Source organism: Petaurus breviceps, unplaced genomic scaffold (assembly GCF_028583685.1).
Source record: "Petaurus breviceps papuanus isolate PSGF00001 unplaced genomic scaffold, PetGlider_PUasm1.0 131, whole genome shotgun sequence".
Classification (NCBI taxonomy): Eukaryota; Metazoa; Chordata; class Mammalia; order Diprotodontia; family Petauridae; genus Petaurus; species Petaurus breviceps.
In genome coordinates this window covers 1630539-1649931 of record NW_027185674.1, presented here as the reverse complement: position 1 = coordinate 1649931, position 19393 = coordinate 1630539, and the positions used below count along the sequence as shown (strand labels likewise).

The 19393-nt window shown below is 39.5% G+C and overlaps 1 protein-coding gene across 4 annotated transcripts in view; it reads right to left on the bottom strand.

Moving 5' to 3' along the window:
* MYO5B (myosin VB) overlaps positions 1-19393 on the bottom strand; it is a 565409-nt gene that overhangs the window by 14166 nt on the left and 531850 nt on the right. For all 4 annotated transcript variants that reach the window (XM_069104353.1, XM_069104327.1, XM_069104336.1 and 1 more), the window contains 6 exons: positions 17683-17776; positions 14838-14981; positions 10872-11023; positions 7211-7300; positions 4754-4904; positions 2121-2406 (listed from right to left, as the gene is read on the bottom strand). In XM_069104353.1, coding sequence (XP_068960454.1) covers positions 2121-2406; positions 4754-4904; positions 7211-7300; positions 10872-11023; positions 14838-14981; positions 17683-17776 — 917 coding nt within the window. The remainder of the gene's footprint in view (positions 1-2120; positions 2407-4753; positions 4905-7210; positions 7301-10871; positions 11024-14837; positions 14982-17682; positions 17777-19393) is intronic.

Genomic DNA, 19393 nt, shown 5'->3' with positions numbered 1-19393 from the left:
AATACAATGATCCAAGACAATTTCAAAGGACTGGAGATGGAAAATGCTATCCATATGAAGAGAGAGCAGTGACAGAGTCTGAATACAGAGTGAGGAATACTATTTTCACTTAATTTGTTACTTTTGGTGCTTCTTTTCTTTTGGTTTGTTCCTTTTTTCACAACATGACTAATATAGAAATATATTTTACATGTTTGCACACACAATATATATCAAATTGTTTGCTTTCTTGGTGAGGAAGGGGGAATAATTTGGAACTCAAAATATTTTAAAAATGAATGTTAAAAATTGTCTATGTAACTGAAAAAAATAATATTAAGAAAAAGAAAAGAAATTTGCCCAGAACACCTAGAGTTTAAGTGACTTTTCTATAATTGCACCACTGGTTTGTGACAGAAACAGATCTTGAACTATTTTCTTGAGTCAAAAATTTGTTCTCTATTCACTGTAACACAGAACTTCTTATGTGCTAAAATTTTGATTAGCTTTATCCATTAATTATTGGATACATAGATTGCTTCTATTTTTTTCCAATTTGAATAAAGGAACATTTTTGTAGAGATAATCTTTTCCCTTTCGATAATATCTTTAAGGTATACTCTTTAGGGATCAGTGGGTCAAAGGTACGTGTAATTTTATAGTTCTTATTATATGTTACCAGATAGTGCTCAAATCCAACTCTTCTAATATTTATTAACTACCTACTATTATGTTAGGCTCTGGGGATACAAAGACAAAAAAAAAAAAAACAAAAAAAATGTCTTTGTCCTTAAGGAGCTTATGTTCTAGGAATATAATCATTCCAGAAAAGATTACACCACATTCACAGTGCTACCTGCAGTATGATAGAATGCCTGTTTTTAGACACCCTAACAGTGAATTTTATTGTTTTAGGCTACTTTTGCCAATTTTACAGATACAAGATGGTGTTCACATCATTTTAGATTTTATTTCTCATTTAAAATTTTTTTCTTATGTGATTAATGTTTTTTTTTAACTTTGAGAACTGATTATCCATCCCTTTAATCACTAATTCACTGAAGAATCAATCTTCCTATTATGAATTTCCGTCAATTGCTTATATATTTTAAATGTCAGATTTATATCAGAAAATTTTTTTGCTACTTTGCTTTTGTTAATAAAGTTTTCTTTTTTTCCTTTCTATTCTGGATGTATCATCTTTAGTAGTTTAAAACTTCCATTTTTTAATATCTCAACTAATTTATATAGTCTTCTATAATTTTAAAGATTTGATATATATATATATGTAAACATTTTTCTCCTCTACCCAATTATGACTGATAGATATAACATTGTTTTCTTCCAGTTTTTAAAAAATGAAATTTCTCTACTTGAAATTTTTAAGTCTCTGTGGCAATATGTAGCTTTGATCCTTCAACTTCTTCACTCCACTTTGCTATTCAACTTTTCAAATAATTTTTATTGAAAACTGATTTCTAGTGCTTTGGAGTCTGGAATATATCATGTACTAATATGTTGTGTGATTTTGGTTCCAATTCTCAATTACCTATTCTGTTATGATGATCTATTTTTCTATTTTAAAATCTGGAACCAGATGGTTTTGATCTTTGCTTCTTTATGGATATCATTTGAGATCTAGTAGTGCGAGGTCTCCTTCCTCACTATTTCTGATAATTTTCCTAATATCCATGTGTATTTATTCTTCTGTATACATTACATTTTGTTATCACTTGATCAAATCCAATGAAATTGTCGATTGGTATTTCAGTTGATATTGTGTTAGATCTACAAAATAATTTAGGTAATAATTCCATCTTCATAGTGTTGATTCATTCTATCTATGTACACAGACACTTGAGTTACTTAATCTTTAATTTTCTACTAAAGCTACTTTATATTTATCTTTATATACAGGTAAATGTTTATCACTTAAATGTCAAATTTCCCAAATCCAGAAAGCCATGACATTCTGGTTTTCTTTTTCAGGGACAAAGCACATCGCCTCACTCACAGGAAGGACTTAAATGCTTGCTGAAGTGAATTAAAATTCCTGCTTTGTGGTTAGAGTTTGGGAAACATGTTGTGTCAGTTGTTGCTGTGTGCACTGTGGATACCCCTCTCCTCACCCCTTAACTTACCGGAGTTGCATGCCTGTGCTCCAAGAACAGACATCTTTCCTCAGGAGGAGATTGTTAAGGGCCACAGCATTGATCATATAGAAGAGCTGCTTAAACACCTGCTGGATGATCTCAGGATCCAGGCCCTGGTCACACATCACACTGTGAAAGGAATTCATCTGGCGTATGATGGCATCCAGGCTATAGGAATTGTCCCCATCCACCATGCTGGAAGACCGCTTCCGGTAGCCTGTTGGCTTCACTCCCGACAAACCCTGAATGCTTTCATTTTCCAACATGGCAGACACTAGGAAGAAAATAGCAAGTGGCCTGAAAGATTTGTCCTATGAAACAAGATTACCCATTCTTATATTGCCCAGATTTTCCAGTTACTTTGGATTTTGGTATAGGACACCAGTAAAATACCTGGGGACACAAAATTTATAAACATGCCAGTATTTGGAAGTAGCTAGATGGTACGGTGCACAGAGCACTGGACCTAGAGTCAGGAAGACCTGAGTTCAAATTTGGCTTTAGACATAGCTGTGTGACATCCCTAGGCTTGCCACTTAATCTCTATCTGTTTCCATTTCTTCATCTATAAAATAGGGATAATAATAACATTTACTGCCCAGAGTTGTTGTGAGGATAAAATGAGATATTTGCAAAGAGCTATGCAAACCTTAAAGTGCCATTTAAATGTTTGTTATTAATATTATTATAACGTCCTAATATATAATATTATTATTATGTCCTACTCATCCTTGACATGGAAATTCTTACCCAAGAGTCTTCACAAATTTAAAAGGGCTAAGAAGTGAGCTCTAGAGAGGTGTCCAAGGATAACAAGAAGTAAAGACTGCTAAGCACTATACGGTGTGAGATAAGTCTTTCACATAGCCCTCTGGGCCAGGAGGATGAGGAAACAGGCAAGAAGGATTAGAGAGGAGGCACTGATGAATTATATTTGTTTTGGAAGCATCTGGGACAAGTTATTCAACTGGTTTCAGTTCCCCTGCCCTGTGAAATAGACTAAATTAGAATTTTACTATAATATAGTTTATTATGAGGAAGAATATACTATAAGGTGGTTTCTTTTAGGAACTTCCTTGTCCAAGGAACTCAAAACATTTTCATTTCATTTCATGAAAACACGGATTGGACTCTTAAAGAAAGGTCGAGTAAAAACAACATCAGCAACAACAAAAAGTAACATCCTGGCTACTAACTTCTGTACCTGTGTGTAGCCCGAGTAAACTGGGCCTTGGCTGAAGAATGAAAGTGACACCATCTAGAACAAAGGTATTTAGCCAGGAGTCCAAGAATTTTCTTTTTCAATTGAGAATTGCTTTTCAATATAATTGGTCTGTAATTCTAAGTTTTCTATTTTATGCATTTAAAAAATTATTCTGAGAAGGACCCCATAGACTTCACCAGGCTGTCATAAAAAAATTAAGAACCCTAAAGTTCCATTCACTCTTTCTTGAATTTGAAAATATTCTCCTTCTTTCTTTCTTGGCTCTGAATCTTAAATCATCCTTATCACACTGCTGTATGGTGATGTGCCTTTTGTAATAAAGTAGGTATGTAATAAATAAGCAACTGGGTGGAGAGCAGTGAAATCCAGGAATACTGAGCCTGGATTCAGGAAGACCTGAGTTCAAATCTTGCCTCAGATGTTTCCTAGCTGTGTAAGTCACTTAACCTTTCTAGACCTCAGTTTCCTCATCTGTAAAGAGGGGATAATAATAATACCTTCCATGGTTGTGGTGGGGATAAAGTAATATTTGTAAAGCATTTTGCAAACTTTAAAGCACTCTACAAAAGCTAGCTTTTATTATTATTATAAATATCTGTTACTTATTTAAATTTAAATATATTCAATTAAATATCTGTTAAATAGATCAAATTAAAATAGCATGTATTGTTTATAAAGTATCGTTTTCTTTGGAATGATCTTGAGAGAGTATTATTTCCGTTTTATAGATGAGGAAAAAGGGTCAGAGAAGCTAAGGGAACTATTTATGTCGATAGTGCTATTAAGTGTCCTATCCAGGGCTAGACGAAGGACTTCTGGCTTTGAATCCAGGGTTCTTTCTATTAAACCATTGTACAGCTCCAATAAGACGAAGCACGATTCCTGGGATCGCCTCCTGAATGAATGGTATAGTCACACCTCCCCATACTAACAAGGAAGGTTAATGTTCATCTCTGGTCTCTCAGAGAGACACTTCGGCGCTCTCTGACAGGGTGATGAACATTTCACATCCTCTCTGCGCAGATGATAGGTCCAGGTGCAGTGTGGTTCCAACGCTGCGCTTCAGAACATAACCACTTATAGATCTAATACCATGTAGTTACTAATCCTGTTGGGAGTTTATAAAGTTTTTTTCTTCAATTCTATTTGTCAAGACATATATAAATAGCATTTTGAAAAGGGAGTGTTGAAGCAAATACTAGAACTCTTGTATGAGGCAGGTCTTATTTTTCCTTAAACATAGATTTGCCTGGAAAAAAAAAACTACAACGTTCTCTGGGGACTCTGCCTCTATCTGTTGCATAAGCTTTGCAGAGTGGGTGGTAACACAGAACAGGTCATCCTTGGCCTCAGTTCCAAACCCCACAGTCATGTGAATTGCATAATACTCACTTACCTATCATTGGTTGCAACATGCCCTCTGCTATCTTAATGAGCTGCTGGTAAATCTGGATGGAGAGATCACTTAGGACTTGGCGGTACTCAGTGAGGTCAAAATTCTTAAGACAGTGTTCATTCTGTTTGGGGGTGTTCTGGGTCATGAAGCCCTGGTGGGAGAAAACACATTGGGAGAGTTCATCTGTCTGCCAGGGACAAGATGCAAGCCCTTTGCTCTTTGGACCATGGTTGACTCTGAGAGCCCCTCATTCCCTTGGTTCCATACTTGTAAAAAACAATCACCTATAATATTCTAATGTTAGCACTTAGATGCTGTTCATGCAAAAGATAAAAGAACAAATATGAAAGAAAAATTGTAGAATTTTGCATCTGGAAGGGACCTCAGCAACTCTTTTAGCTTACCCTGTTTTTTATAGGGATGAGGAAATAGTGGCATGGAGAATTCAAGTGACCTACCCCAAATCACTGAGCTGGTAAAGTTGGGAACAGAACCCAAGTAATATGGCATGCTAAATGCTGCTCCCTAAGTACAAAAAGTCACAGGATCACAGATTTAAAGGTACAAGTGACCTCAGGGATCATTCTAGTCTAGTCCCTTCATTTGACAGATGAGGAAACAGAGGCCCAGAGATATGAACTGGCTTCTCCCAGGTCACAAGTTATTAATTAGCAGAGGGGTAATTTGATTCCACACCTGGCATGCTTTGCACTGTAGTCTGAAATTTCTTGTTTTGGCAAAAGCTGAAAAGGTCTCTGGTCTCAGACCACTGTACATTCTTAACATATGTTCTTCTTACTAACAATTTGGGTATATGGGAGAGAGATTCACTCTTGTCCAAGGGCTTCTCAGGAAGGACCCTGGAAGAATGAATTAGCAATGTTTTACCTTCTGCCCATCTTTTTAAAGTCTTAATTTGCTTCAGGAGGTTACATCTAGAGACTTTCTATATTACTGGCTAGGTAAAGTGCAGCTGGAGGGTCAAATCCAGACTAGAGCCTGGAGGTAAGAATGACTTTTACACTTTATTTATTTTTTAAAAGCAATTGGGGTTAAATAATTTACCCAAGGTTACATGGCCAGTTATTTTGTGTGGGTATTAAGTATCTGAGGCCGGAACTGATTCCCGGTCCTCCCGACTCTGGGGCCGGCGCTTTTACTCACTGCGCCACCTAGCTGCCCCTGACTTTTACACTTCAAAATACAAAAAAAGCTTTATTTTAAGATGTAAAAAAAAAAAAAAAAAGGTTCTTTCCTCTAGGATTATACAAAAGCAGGCTGGTGGGTCAGGTCTGCAAATGCCTATATCATCCGGGCTGGAAAGACATAGAACACATGTGTTCTGACCTCATTAAGGGGCTGCTCTAGAACTCTGGTTGTGGGTCCAAAGCACATGGACCACCAGAGTTTGGGATTCTACTGGAATTTCAGTGTGGTTGTCCATTCTTCTCTTGTTAGAGGACAATGAGGTATGAAAGAATGACTTTTTTTTTCCTTAAGGGAAGACAATAAAGCCATCTCCTAATGAGACCCTGAATAAATGCTAGAAGAGACCTTACAGGGCCATCCCTTCATTTAATAGAGGAAGAAATGGAATCTGAGAGAAAGGAACTGACTTGCCCAAAGTCATACAACAATAATCAACAGACATGGAATCAAACCCAGGTCCCATGAATTTAAATCCAGAGCTCTTCCACAGGTTCTAAGATGGGAACCAAGCTTCTCTTACCATCACATCTCTTCTTTTTCAAACACCATCTTAAAATATCCACGTGCCCTTTTATGCACTGCCCAAGCTAACCGTGGGACAAACTTAGTTCATCTGACATGCTGAGGGAGGCAATCTAGGAAAAGATTCCACTATCAGCTGAAGTTAGGTGATGCTTTATTGTGAAGAACAAATGTTTCAGTGTCTGGAGGTCAGGGTGCAGCCAATTTAACAAAATTTCAAGATATTTTTTACAAAGTACATGGTAGGCTTTGCCAAAGCCACAGTGTAGTCAAGTTATCATGTCAGTGGCCCAGGCAACACTCAAGAATGTAAGTTGTAAAACAGCTGTCAATCACACACACACACATATCCCTCTTCCTCTGATGCCTCACTGTGGTGTGGATGTGATCCTGGGTTCTTAAAAGGTTATGCTTGTGGAACACAAATGGTTTCTACCAGTGTAGAAAGGGTTCAGATACCAATGATGGACCAGCTCAGCTTAGATTTGGGAGACTAACTCATGACCAGTCTCAATGTAGAGCAATAATATTTCTCTACTTTCTTATTTTCCCTACTTCTTTCATCTTTCCTCTCCCCTTTCCCCCTCCTCCTCTTTTCTCTCCTTCTCCCCCTCTTTTTCTTCTCTTTCCTTCTCTTCTTTTCTCTCCCTCTCTCTTTCTCTCCATTCTTCTTCCTCTCAGTACTGACGTATTTGGCAGACTCTGACCATAATGCCTCTCTTTTACCTCATCCCCGCTGTATTGCTTCAAGCAGTGAAGAAGGCGACATGTATTGGATAACCAAAAGGATGTCATCTCAAAATCATCGTTGTGCTTCTGGAAGGGAAAAGAAATTTACTGAATGACCGCTGTCTAGATAAGATCTATTTATCTTTTTATCATCTTATTCTCTTACATTTTATTCCATTTTCATCCTACTGTACTCCCGTTTCTCAGTGGTTTCTGTTCTGTTATTCAATAGGGCTTTAATTACATAATGATGACCCAAAGATGAGGTTACTATCAAGAAGTTATTTAGTTGAGTTGAACTGTTTCTCTAATCACAAGGATAAGGTTTCTCTCTCCCCTATTCCCCCAGGGGCACACATCTGTAAGACAGCTGTTTATTATCAAGGGTTCTATCCATGGCAGCAGAAAAAAAACATGATAATCACTAGGCATATGCAAGATTTGCACCTATGGCATAGTCTTTCCAAACTCTATACTTTAACCAACTTCAGTTAATTAATTCAATAATTCATTAATGCCAGCCAAATAACTCATATATATGGAGTGCTAAAGGGTTTACAAAGTAGTTTCCTTACAACCACAATAAAGAATACAGTTATCCCTTTGACATCATGGGAATTAGGGGCACAGAGTCCCCACAATCTGGAAAATCTATTTAAAATTTTTGGACCTCCTTCATACCAGGAAAGAAGTCTGAATTATTATGGTATTAAAAGATAAAAGATGCTGATATTATACAATACTATACATGTAATGTATTAATTTGAGTTTCTAAACTTTTTCTGCATCATCTGCTGGCCTTTACATGTCGTCTGCAGCTTCTGCAAAACTCCCCCCAAAATTTCCACTTGATTTCTTATGCCAGCCTGTGATATACTGAAACTGCAATGGGGAAAGTCACAATGCGGAAGGGATAACTATATCAGGAAGACACAAAGGCCAATAATGGTTGTATATTGAAGAACCAAGGGTAGTTATATAGAGAAGAGGCCAAATAAGTACTGTAACATACCAAATGGTAATATTACATTATCCAACTATGAAGGCGATAGTGGATATTGCTTGCATGTCTGTGGGATTTACATTGGTAGATTGTAAAAACACATGGTCTTTGGGATCTACCATTCAGGGAGAGCCTCAGCCTGGGCCAATGGCTCAGAACAACCACAAGTAGAAAATGGTTTGTTCCTGGAAGTCAGAGAAAGTAAAAATGCCCAACATCCATTGGCCTTTCTTGTGTCTATCAACTCAGCCAATGACTGTGGAGCTAGGGTGGATTATGAATTCAGCCAGGGAAATAATAGCAACATATAGTGGGTTCCAAAGTTCATAAAAATTCATCCAAGGGGATAATAGTAACATATAGGGGGTTCCAAAAATCTTAGCAAACTTTTAAGCTAAGATTTTTGAGATACTGTATAGAAAATTAAGGTTTGCTGGGAAGTCTTATGGTACAAAGTGAAGAGAGCAGAACCAGGAGAACAATGTACACAGAAATATCATAACAATGATCAACTGTGAAAGACTTTGCTATTCTAATCAATACAATGATCTAAGACAATTCCAAAGGCTTCATGATGAAAAATGCTATTCACCTCCAGAGAGAGAACTCACAAACTCTGAGTACAGTCTAAAGCATACTTTCTTCACTTTCTTTATTTTTCATGTGTATGTATGTATGTGTGTGTATATTCTTTTAGAACAAGGCTAATGTGGAAATATGTTTCAGTGACTTCATATATATATAATTGATATATAACTTGCCATCTCAAGGGGTCATGGAGAGGCACAAGAGAATTTGGAACTCAAAATTTAAAAAAATGAAAGTTTTTAAAAATGTAATTGGGAAATATTTAATGAAATAAATGAAAATATATATAAAAAGGAAATTGAGGTTTGCAAGTGCTTTTCCCATAATGACTCTGTGAGGTAGAAAGTACAAATATCATAATTCCTGTTTAATAGATAAGGACTTTCTGTTTAATACTTAGAATGTGTATATTCCCCAAGATTACATACTTTGCCCTCTCCTCCCTTCCCTAGCAATCTCTTTCATTCATAGCTATAACCCCTGTCTGTATGAAGGGGATGCTCAGACTTATATTTGCAACCTTTCTTCTGAGCTCTATGCCTGGATTTTCAGCTGCCAATGGAAGAACTCCATCTGGATATTCCATCTGCACCTCAAAGTCCAAAATCCAGCTAATCAATCTCTTTCTGAAAACCTGTTCTTCCTTCTGACTTCATCATGTCTCTCTGTGGTGCTGCTATTTGCCTAGCCCTAGCATTATTTTTATTCTTCCCTCTCCTGCCTCTTATATCCCCAAAGTTACCGAGTCTAATTGACTCCTTTTTTGCGAGTTCCCCCCTATCCATCCCCTTCTCTCTATTCCTATACTTCCACCACCCCAGGATAGATCCTCATTACCACCTGCACACACAATTACAATAGCTTCCTATCAGGTCTTCTGGTCGCCATCTTCCTCCCTCTTCTTTTCCTTTAATATGTCTTCATGAATAGATTGCTTGGTTCAAAAATCTGAAGGGGTTCCCTATGGTCTTCTAGCTCCTTAGCCTAGCATTCAACATCCTCTATAGTCGGCATCACCCTCTTTCCAGACTTCACTGCTACACACTTCAGCCAAACTAGTCTGCTCTCTGTAGAGAGTAGCCCAAACACTCAATGCACCTTGCTGCCCCCATGACTTTGTGGATACTATTGTCTTTGCCTAGGAAGATAATTCCCTCTTCTCTTTTCTTATCGATCAGTCAGCATTTATTAAACAACCATCCTTTTAATAATAGTTCACATTTATACAAGGCAGTAAAACTTGAAAAGTTCTTTATATATATATATACATATATATATATATATATATAATCTCAATTGATCCTCAAAGTCCAACTCAAATGCCTCCTCCTCAATGAAAATTTCCCTGGGGATCCACATGTTAACAATTTGTACCCACCCACTAACCTCACAAAGTACTTGGTTTTGCATCTCATTCAGTATGGTTGTATATCATCATAAGCTCTGTGTGCCATATGTACTATACCCTTTTAGAGTACCTTTTTGTCTCCCCTAGTGCCTAGAAGAGGACTTTGCACAAAATACATGCTAAAAAGTCTTGCTGAATGAATTAATGAATGGATGAATATCTGGTTTCATAGACAATAGCATATTCAAAGCAATAAAACAAAAGAGGGTGGGAAGGAGAGTTAGAAATCAGGCACTATTTCAGCTGCAGACTAATAGCCAAATATCACAGGAGCAGACGACACAGAACTGACGTACAGTGATGGATGTTCATGACAGTGGCCATGAATCATCCCTAAAAGGTGATACTGCTTTCAGTACCACGGTTTTAGGAAGCAGGAAAGCATGCAGTCCATTTTTAGAAAGATTTCCCTTGGAAAGGTTTAAAACCTAAGTCGTGATGCCTGGAGAGGGTCAGTTTCCGTTAGCTGAAAGATGAGTTTATGTGGAGCCCTCATTCTAGAGGATGATGAATATATAAGAGGTAGATAGTTGGGTCATTTGCCTATGGGGAAGGAGGCTTCTAAGACACTCTCTCTTTTTCTGTTTCCCCTCAAAGTCTAGGCAGGCTGAGTTCTCTCCACTTATTTCAAATACCAGATTTCCTGAATGGCTAATTACCTTTAGTACTTTCTTGATGCCATTGATGGTTGAGGTGAGCAGGGAATGCACTTTAAGGTCATCATTGACATAATCGGCATGTCTGATACACATGTAGAGGATGTAAGCAGGGAGACAAGGAACGGTGCCTGACAGCGTCTGGGGTTTCAGATCTATCAAAAGAATAAGAAACACAGGAGTTACTATTAGGAAAAAACCTGGAGTTGCTACAGTCTTGGCTCACCATGGAAATAAATGTTGTAAAGACAAGAGTAAGATGCATTCCAATGCAGTTTAAACCTTAGATGGTTGAATTTATGAGACATAAGGCACGGGGCAGACAGGCCGTCTCAGTATCCCACCTTGCTCCCATAACTGCAGCTCACATTCCTGGGGTGAGGAACTGAACAAGTCTGTAAATATACCTGAGGCCACTTTATAGATTCCAGGGCAGCCTGTGGGCCCATCAGTGCCCTCTTTCCTTACACTGTGCTAGGCACAAGAACTCATACCATAGGCCACCACATTCATGCCAAGGTCGAGTGTGTGGGTACATATTTGCCCTAAGGAAGTTTCAGCATCTAAAGTTTTTGGGCAAGCCTGGATTTCCTAGCAAATGCTACTGTACAGAATTAATTCACCTAGGAATTATTCTGGATTTATTTTTAAACCTTCTCTTTTCATTGTTTGGACTGCAATGTTCAGGTGTTCTCTCTGGCCCTTCAGTTCTATTCTAGAAGGGTAAGCGAGCATGACACTAACAAATCCTTGGTGCATTTGTGTATCAAGAAAGAAGTTTCCAGGCAAGGAAAAGGCTTATAAAACCAAAGAAACAGATAGCTAGCTTCCAAGCCTGCCCTGGAAAATCCCCAGGGCATAAAACTACTTTGCATTGGGCTACCTAACTCTTACATCTGCATCCTCTTAATATTTGCGGCCTTCTTCTCACCAGAGGCTAACATAACCTCCTTTAGCGGATGGCCATAACAACAGCAGCTAGACTTTTAAAGTTCCTTACGTACATATGATCTCATTTGACCCTGCCCAACAACTCTGTGAGATTGGTGCTACTGTTGTTTCCATTTTCCAGATGAGGAAACTGAGGCTCAGAAAAGTAAAGTCATTTGCTCAGGGTCACACAGCTAATAAGTACCTGAGGCAGAATTGGAATCCAGATCTTCATGACTCAAAGTCCAACTTTCTATCTATAACACCTCGCTGCAAATCTTGCGTGCCAAGATGTGACAAAGGGGCCCAACCCCAAAGGTAGTGTGATTCTGCCAGGTGCAGGGAGTGGCTAAGGACTTCTCTCTTCCTCCTTTGATGGAATTGCACTTACTATTTGTCTTAATGATTTAACCACTGTCTACTGTCTAGTGGCAACTTTAACATAATTAATATTTAATGTGTTTTTAGTGGCTGTATAAGACTTGCGTCTATATTTTTCTTCTGCTTCTCTCTCTTCTCTGCCCCCTCTCCCTAATCCAGAATCTGATGCAATGTTGAGTGTAAAGTTAGGTGTCTAATGTACATTTGTTGCCTAACTACAGAGAAGCTCTTTGGGGACACATTATAGGAGAGAACTAATTAAATTCCCTAAGTAAGTTAATAGGTTAGTCAGAGTATCTACTCTCCCTACACACTAATCACTTACAAAAGACTACGTTATGCTTTCTAAGCACCAAAGACAAGTAGAATTCATTTTTTAGGGTCCTTTTCTCTCTTAATTTGACATAATGAACTTAAGAATCTCATATTTTGTCTTAATGTGCCAAACTGCCAAGAATTACACATTAAAGACTGGACTCTGGTAGGGCTTTAAAATCAATATTCAGACTCTATATTATGTTAATGCCACATTTAATGACTGAGCAAAGCTATATCTCTGGACCCACTGGGAAAAACTCATCCTTATAAGAGGTGCTAGACCAGGCTCTAGACTTAAAAAGGTATTAAAAAAAATGCAAACCCACAAACCAAACAAGTAGACGGTAAAGTTCTTGTGGGCAGGTTTGTGTATTACGCCCCTTATCTATCCTCACAGAACCTAGGAGAGGAGGTGCTCAATACATTCTTTCTGGCTGATGGATGAATGATCATCTCTGGAACTGGTACGGCACCATCTTCCTTCCCTCCCCTCCTCCTCGAGGGCCTTTCTCCTGAGATCAGGCCTTCTGTCCACCCAGGATGGAGATACCGGGACTCCTCATGGGCCCATTCCCACTATGACCATCTGGGAGCTTTGACCTGCTCTGTTTCCAGCCTGGGCTGGCTTGCCCCTCCTTGGGCAACCTGGTGGTCCTCTGCTCCTGAGGGGTCATCCTGCTGGTGCTAGACATAGTATGGACCTCCAACTGGCTTGACCCACTACAACTTGGAACTCCCAGACTGAAGAGAACTGCCAGCTTCCACCTCCCTTGTAAAGATGAGAGGAGTCTACTGCCATGTAGGCCACTATTAAACTTTTTTGTTTGTTTTTTTGGAGGGGAAGGCAAGGCAATTGGTGTTAAGTGACTTGCCCAAGGTCACACGGCTAGTAGTGAGGCTGGATTTGAACTCAGGTCCTCCTGATTCCAGGGCTGCTGCTCTATTCACTGCGTCACCTAGCCACCCCTCACTGTTGCACTTTTCAAAGCTCTTTCAACTCTTATTAATTTTATCTTCACAACATCCATATGATGGAAATATTTAATGTTATCTTCCCTTTATATGAGAACATAGAGATATAAAATTTCCCTCAAGTACTGCTTTGGCTGTATTCCATGCATTTTAGTATGTTGTTTCACTCTCTTGAATGAAATTATTTATATTTTCTAGGATTTATTCTTTGACCTACTGATTCTTTAGGATTAGATTTTCTAGTTTCCAATTAATTTTAATCTCTCTGTCCATGACTCTTTATTGAATGTAATTTTTAATGCATCCTGATCTAAAAAGGATGCATTTAATATTTCTGCTTTTCTGCATTCGGTTGTGAGGTTTTTATGCCCTAATACATGGTTAATTTTTGTGTAGGTGCCATATATCACTGAGAAAGAGGTATATTCATTTCTATTCCCATTCAGTTTTCTCCAGAAGTCTATCAAATCTAACTTTTCTAAAATTGTATTCATCTCCTTAACTTCTTTCTTGTTCATTTCTTGGTTGGATTTATCTAGTCATATGAGGAAACAGAACAGTTGAATGAACTGCTTGGGGGTCATTGACAATCAGAAATAAAATCCAAATCTCCCAATATAGATCTTCCCCTAACCTTCAAACTTTTCCCAGGTAACTCCCTCTGTTGTGGAACAAGGTATGGCCAGAAGCAGTTGGGGACATCAGCAGGGAGAAAAGCCTTTTAGAATATTAAAGTTAGGATCTGCTTGGGGTCTGTAAAAGAGAAAAAGTCTTTGAGAAGGGTATCCTGTCTGCAAAGACTTCTCTAAGAATAAATCTAGGGCTTCTAAAAATACATGTAAATATATGCACACACATTTACATGCAAGCAGAGCCTGAAATGCATTTAGCTCAATCTCTTTCTAGCTATTCAAGGAAAATCCTTCTTTCACATCTGAAAAACCCTGAGTCTACTAACCTGCCCAAATTCTTTGAGTCAGGCAGTAACAGGTGGAGTACAAGATTCCTCAGTAGTTAGTCAGCATGATGTCCACTGATGAATTATTTCATCCCTTGGTATTATCTACAGCTTTATACCACTGAAAGCACTTTCACCTCTAGGAGTCAAAGCACCAACAGCCCAGGCCAGAAATCACAGAGAGGTGCACCCTGGGCTTGGGCTTTGCACCACCCTAGCTCTATCAGCACAATGCAGTTCTCTTCCTCAGAAACTCCCCTTCTGTATAAACCACAGAGGGCCAACCTTTTCAAATTCCCACACTTAAGCTGGGATAGAACCAGACCCACTGAGGACCGAGTTTCCATTTTATCAAGTCCTAGCATTTCCCAAGCAGCTTCTGAAATGAGAGGGTCATGAAGCCTTCTCACCTGTCACCAGATTCCGAATGAGGAGGGGTTCATCTTCTTTGTAGTACTCCAGCATCCCTTGGAAATCCTTCTCCTTCCTTTGCACTGTGACCTGTCTGGTGAGCTCATGCCGCTTTCTCTCACTCTGTGCTAATGCTTGGGCAGCTAATGGAGGAAGAAAGACAAAAAGACGCATTAACTGATACTGTCCGATAAATTCTAGGACCAGCGGGCGGCTAGTGAGATGATAACCAGATTGTTATTGCTTGTTGCTTGTCCCTCATTGTCAAAGGGGGCCAACGACATCATGAGAAGGATGTCTTGACATGCCAGTGAATTGGATTGAAGTGAGGCAGGGCTGTGAAGAGTCATCTGCCTCCCTCTCTCCTCCAGAGTCATCAGAGTTTAGTGGCAAGACAAAAGTCAGGATGATGGGTGACGGCCCCAGGTACAGTGGGCTTTTTAAAGCTAAGGTCTTTCCTAGGTCTCAGTTTGTCTGGGACGACACCCACTCAGCCTAATTTGCCTTCACAAAAGAATCAGTCTGGGAGGGGAAGACCCTTAAACAGTGAGTGGAAAGACAGTCAGGTCACTAACTGACCCTTTAAGGCTTTCGACTTCCCTTGGGACAGAATACTCTGGTCTCTCCCAACAGTCTCCTTCAGTTCACTGTATACTGCCTTCTATTGTTCTTAACTGTTCTAACACTGTATGCTCCCTTCAGGGCAAGGACTAGCCCAGCTGCCTGCAGGACATGGGACAGCAACTTTAATAACAGGTTGGTCTGTGTTCCCACTTAGGATCACAGGAGAGAGAATGGTCTTCAATCTGAAGCAAAAGGGAATTTAGGTTAATCAGAGGACCATGGGAGGTATGAGACAGTTCTGTGCGTAGTTACAGAATCCAATTGAATTTCATAAGCATTTGATTATATTGACTATGAGTCATGAATTATGTTAAGCATTGGAATAAAAAAACAAAAACAAAAAAAGTGACCCATGATATCACTGATATGAGGAATTCTCAATGAAGAATCTCCCTCTACCAAAGCACCTGCTCAGCAACTTATAGAGTTAAAGGGTTGAGCGGTTAAGTGACTTGACCAGGTAACAAAGTCAGTATGTGTTAGGGTAGGATTTGAACACAGGTCCTCCTGACTCCCAAGCCAGCTCTCCGTTTCTAGATACTATGATACAAACATAAAAATGAAAACAAGAGTTGTCTTCACTATAAAGTTGTAATGAAGAGTAAGAGCGAGTCATTTTTATTGGATGCTTCACTTAGAGGCCCTAGGGGCAAAGGGCTGGATTAGATGACCTCAAAGGCCTTAGTCTACCTGTGTTTGAAAATTCTGATCTCTCTACAGGGGGATGTATCACATTAGGGATGATGGATGGCCCTTTAATTCCATAAGGAGAAAAGGGGCAATGGGCAGCACATCTTTTAGTTAAATAATTCTAACCTCACAATTAGGCACTTAATACCAGTCCTTATCTATGGGTGATGGAGGCTTCAGAACTGACAGACCCTGGGCTTTCTAGAAGCAATTCATTGTTTTTCTAGTTGGTTAGCTTATACACTGAGGTAACTCGAGACTCCCAAAGGCTAGGAAAGTTTCTGGAAAGACTTATCATATAACTGAGCTTCTTGTATTTTAGTAGCCTACAAAAACAACAATGAAGCTGATTAGTTTGAAGCAAGGGAAAGAAACCTCGAGGTGTTGACATGATGCAAGAGGCTAGTATGCATGAAATGGAGACTGGTCATTAGCAAACCATCACTGAGGACCTACTGTGTGCAGGGCCAGGAGGGGACCCAAAGACTTATAAGGCATGACATAGCTACTTTCAACTGGTTTATTCATGAGTTTCAGACACAACTGCACGCATATAGGTAGCAATATAAAAGTATAATATAATAAGTGTCCAAAAAGTGGTGGAGGTAAGATATGTTAGAAGGCAGAATGAAAATTCATTATAGCTGAAGAGGTTAGGGAAGGAACTTTTTAAGGGAGTAAGGAGAAAGAGAAGTAGAGAGGTTGACAGAAATTGTGAAGGGGCTTATCTTGCAGGTCATGGAAAGCCATGTAAGTTTTCTGAATAGCTGGGGACAACGTATAGGTAGCTAAATGATTCAGTTGGTAGAGCACTGGGCATAGAATTGGGAAGACTCTTCCTGAGTACAAATCTGGCCTCAGACACCTGCTAGCTGAGTGACCCTGGGCAAGTCACTTAACCATGTCTGTTGCAGTTTCCTCATCTGTAAAATGAGCTGGAGAAGGAAATGGCAAACCACTCCAGTATCTTTGCCCAGAAAACCCCATGAGATCACGAAGAGTTGGACATGACTGAGCAAGGCGAAACATGTATGTTGAAGTTCTGCTCCTCCTTCAAAGCCTATCTCAGTATCATCTCCAGGAATCTCTGTCTTATGTCTAAAAGTGATTTCCCCTCCTCAGATCTTCCTAGAGCACTTGTTTTGATCTCTGCCCTTATTCCAATGTATTTTGTAATAGATTTTATAGCCATACACATTGTATTTACCTAGTAGTGTGTTAGCTCTTTGGGGAAGGGGGGATGCCTCACTTTCATCTTAATCCCCCCCCCAATGCCTAGTCTAGCACCTTATACATCATACTGAGGTGCCTAAGGATTATCTGTCAAAAGGAATTGACAGAGCACTTAGGGGGAAAAAGAACAAAACAGATTCTTAATAAATAGAAAGAAGTCCCAGAAAAGGCAGGAAAGCTCTTGGCATAAAATAAGAAACAATTCCGTTTCCCCAGATAAACTTCTCCTAATACAACTACCCAATCCCCCCTCCCTCCCCATGCCCAGCACTGCCAGCTGTCATCATTAATAAGTACCTTCTAGGTCCTGGACTTTCTTCATATAAATCTTCAATTGTTTTTTCAGTTTCTTCTCATTCTTTTCCAGTTTTTCTACCAATTCTTTGAGGTCCTAAAACCAGAAGGAAGAAGTTAGAGGAGAAAGGTATGTAAACTTGACTTTGGCGAACCCTGTGTTTTCCAAGAAAGGGGCTCATCTGGACACTGCCTAGAGTTGTCCCCGAAGAATACAAGGCATGGTCAGACAGCCAGGAGCCCCGCCTTGCCAGGAATCCAGGTCCAATTCAGAGTCTGTGTTCACATTAAAGACGGCAAATATCTTTACATTCAAGCTTCCTGGCAGCCTGTCAGATCCCACAGTTTCTCATTACCCCACCAACCCTGAAGGAAGTACACACCCAACTTGGTGCACAGAGCAGATGCACCCTCTAAAGGAAGGGACCTGGGCAAGGAATGTAAATAGCAGGGCTGGACAAGAACAATTAGATGAGAGAGAGAGAGAGAGAGAGAGAGAGAGAGAGAGAGAGAGAGACAGACAGACAGACAGACAGACAGACAGACAGACAGACAGACACTGGCAATGAAGCTATTTGAGCAATGGCCATAAGGGACCTTATTATGTTATCTGCTACCTTTCCCCATGGTCCATGAAGCAGGTGGAGGGAGAGGCTTTTCTCTTCTCTCCCATCCTCCACTGCAATGCCAGCTTGGTCCTCTTAAAAATAACAGAATGACCTCCTTATAATAATAAAATAATATACATATGCACACACACATATACACACATATAAAATGAACGCATTGGCTAACTCCAAAGACCTGGGCGCTCTGGATGGGGGCTGACTTAACATCATGTTTCCACCATGGCAGGTGACTCCACTTACATTTCTATCGCTAAGGGCAACCATTTGTTTGATGTAAGGGAGACGCTCTGTCTGATGTGGCTCTGGAGAAGTGAGAGTGTTTTACAAGTTTCTAAACTTGTTCAAATTTCCCACATCTTGAGTTTTATAGCAGGGATCCAAGCTTAGTAAATGTCTTCTTAATACCATGTAACCTTTCATGTGGAGCATTTGTCAAGTTTTTGGTCTTTAGCCACATCTATACCTCTCCCCACCCCACATACAGGCAGCTAGTATCACAGTGGATAGAGCGCCAGGCCTGGAGTCAGGAAGACTATTTTCCTGAATGCAAATCTGGACTCAGACACTTCCTAGCTGCGTTACCCTGGGCAAGTCACTTAACCTTATTTGCTGCAGTTTCCAAATAGTAAACTGCTCCAGTATCTTTGCCAACAATACCCCAAGTGGGGTCATGAAGTTGGACATGATCAAAACGACCAAACATGTGTACACAAATACCAAAATTTGTCTATATATGTACATGTGAAGTGCCCCTTCTATTCAACAATGGTATGAAGTAATAATCTCTCTCTTTTTAATCAAGGCTCCTCTGAGAACAGTGTCCAAATGAAAAGATGGAAAATCCATAACAGTATTGCATGACCAAGATTATGAAACTGATTCTTACCATGTCAGTTAGACACGAAGCCAAGAATTAGCTCTTACAATTTAGTTTGTGGATCAGCAGGGGCCTGGTTAGATTCTTAGAACTGAACTGGATATTGAAACTGGATTAGAATTGAACTGGATATAAAGAGTATATTATAGTATGGGAACTATACACACACACACACACACACACACACACACACACACACACACACACA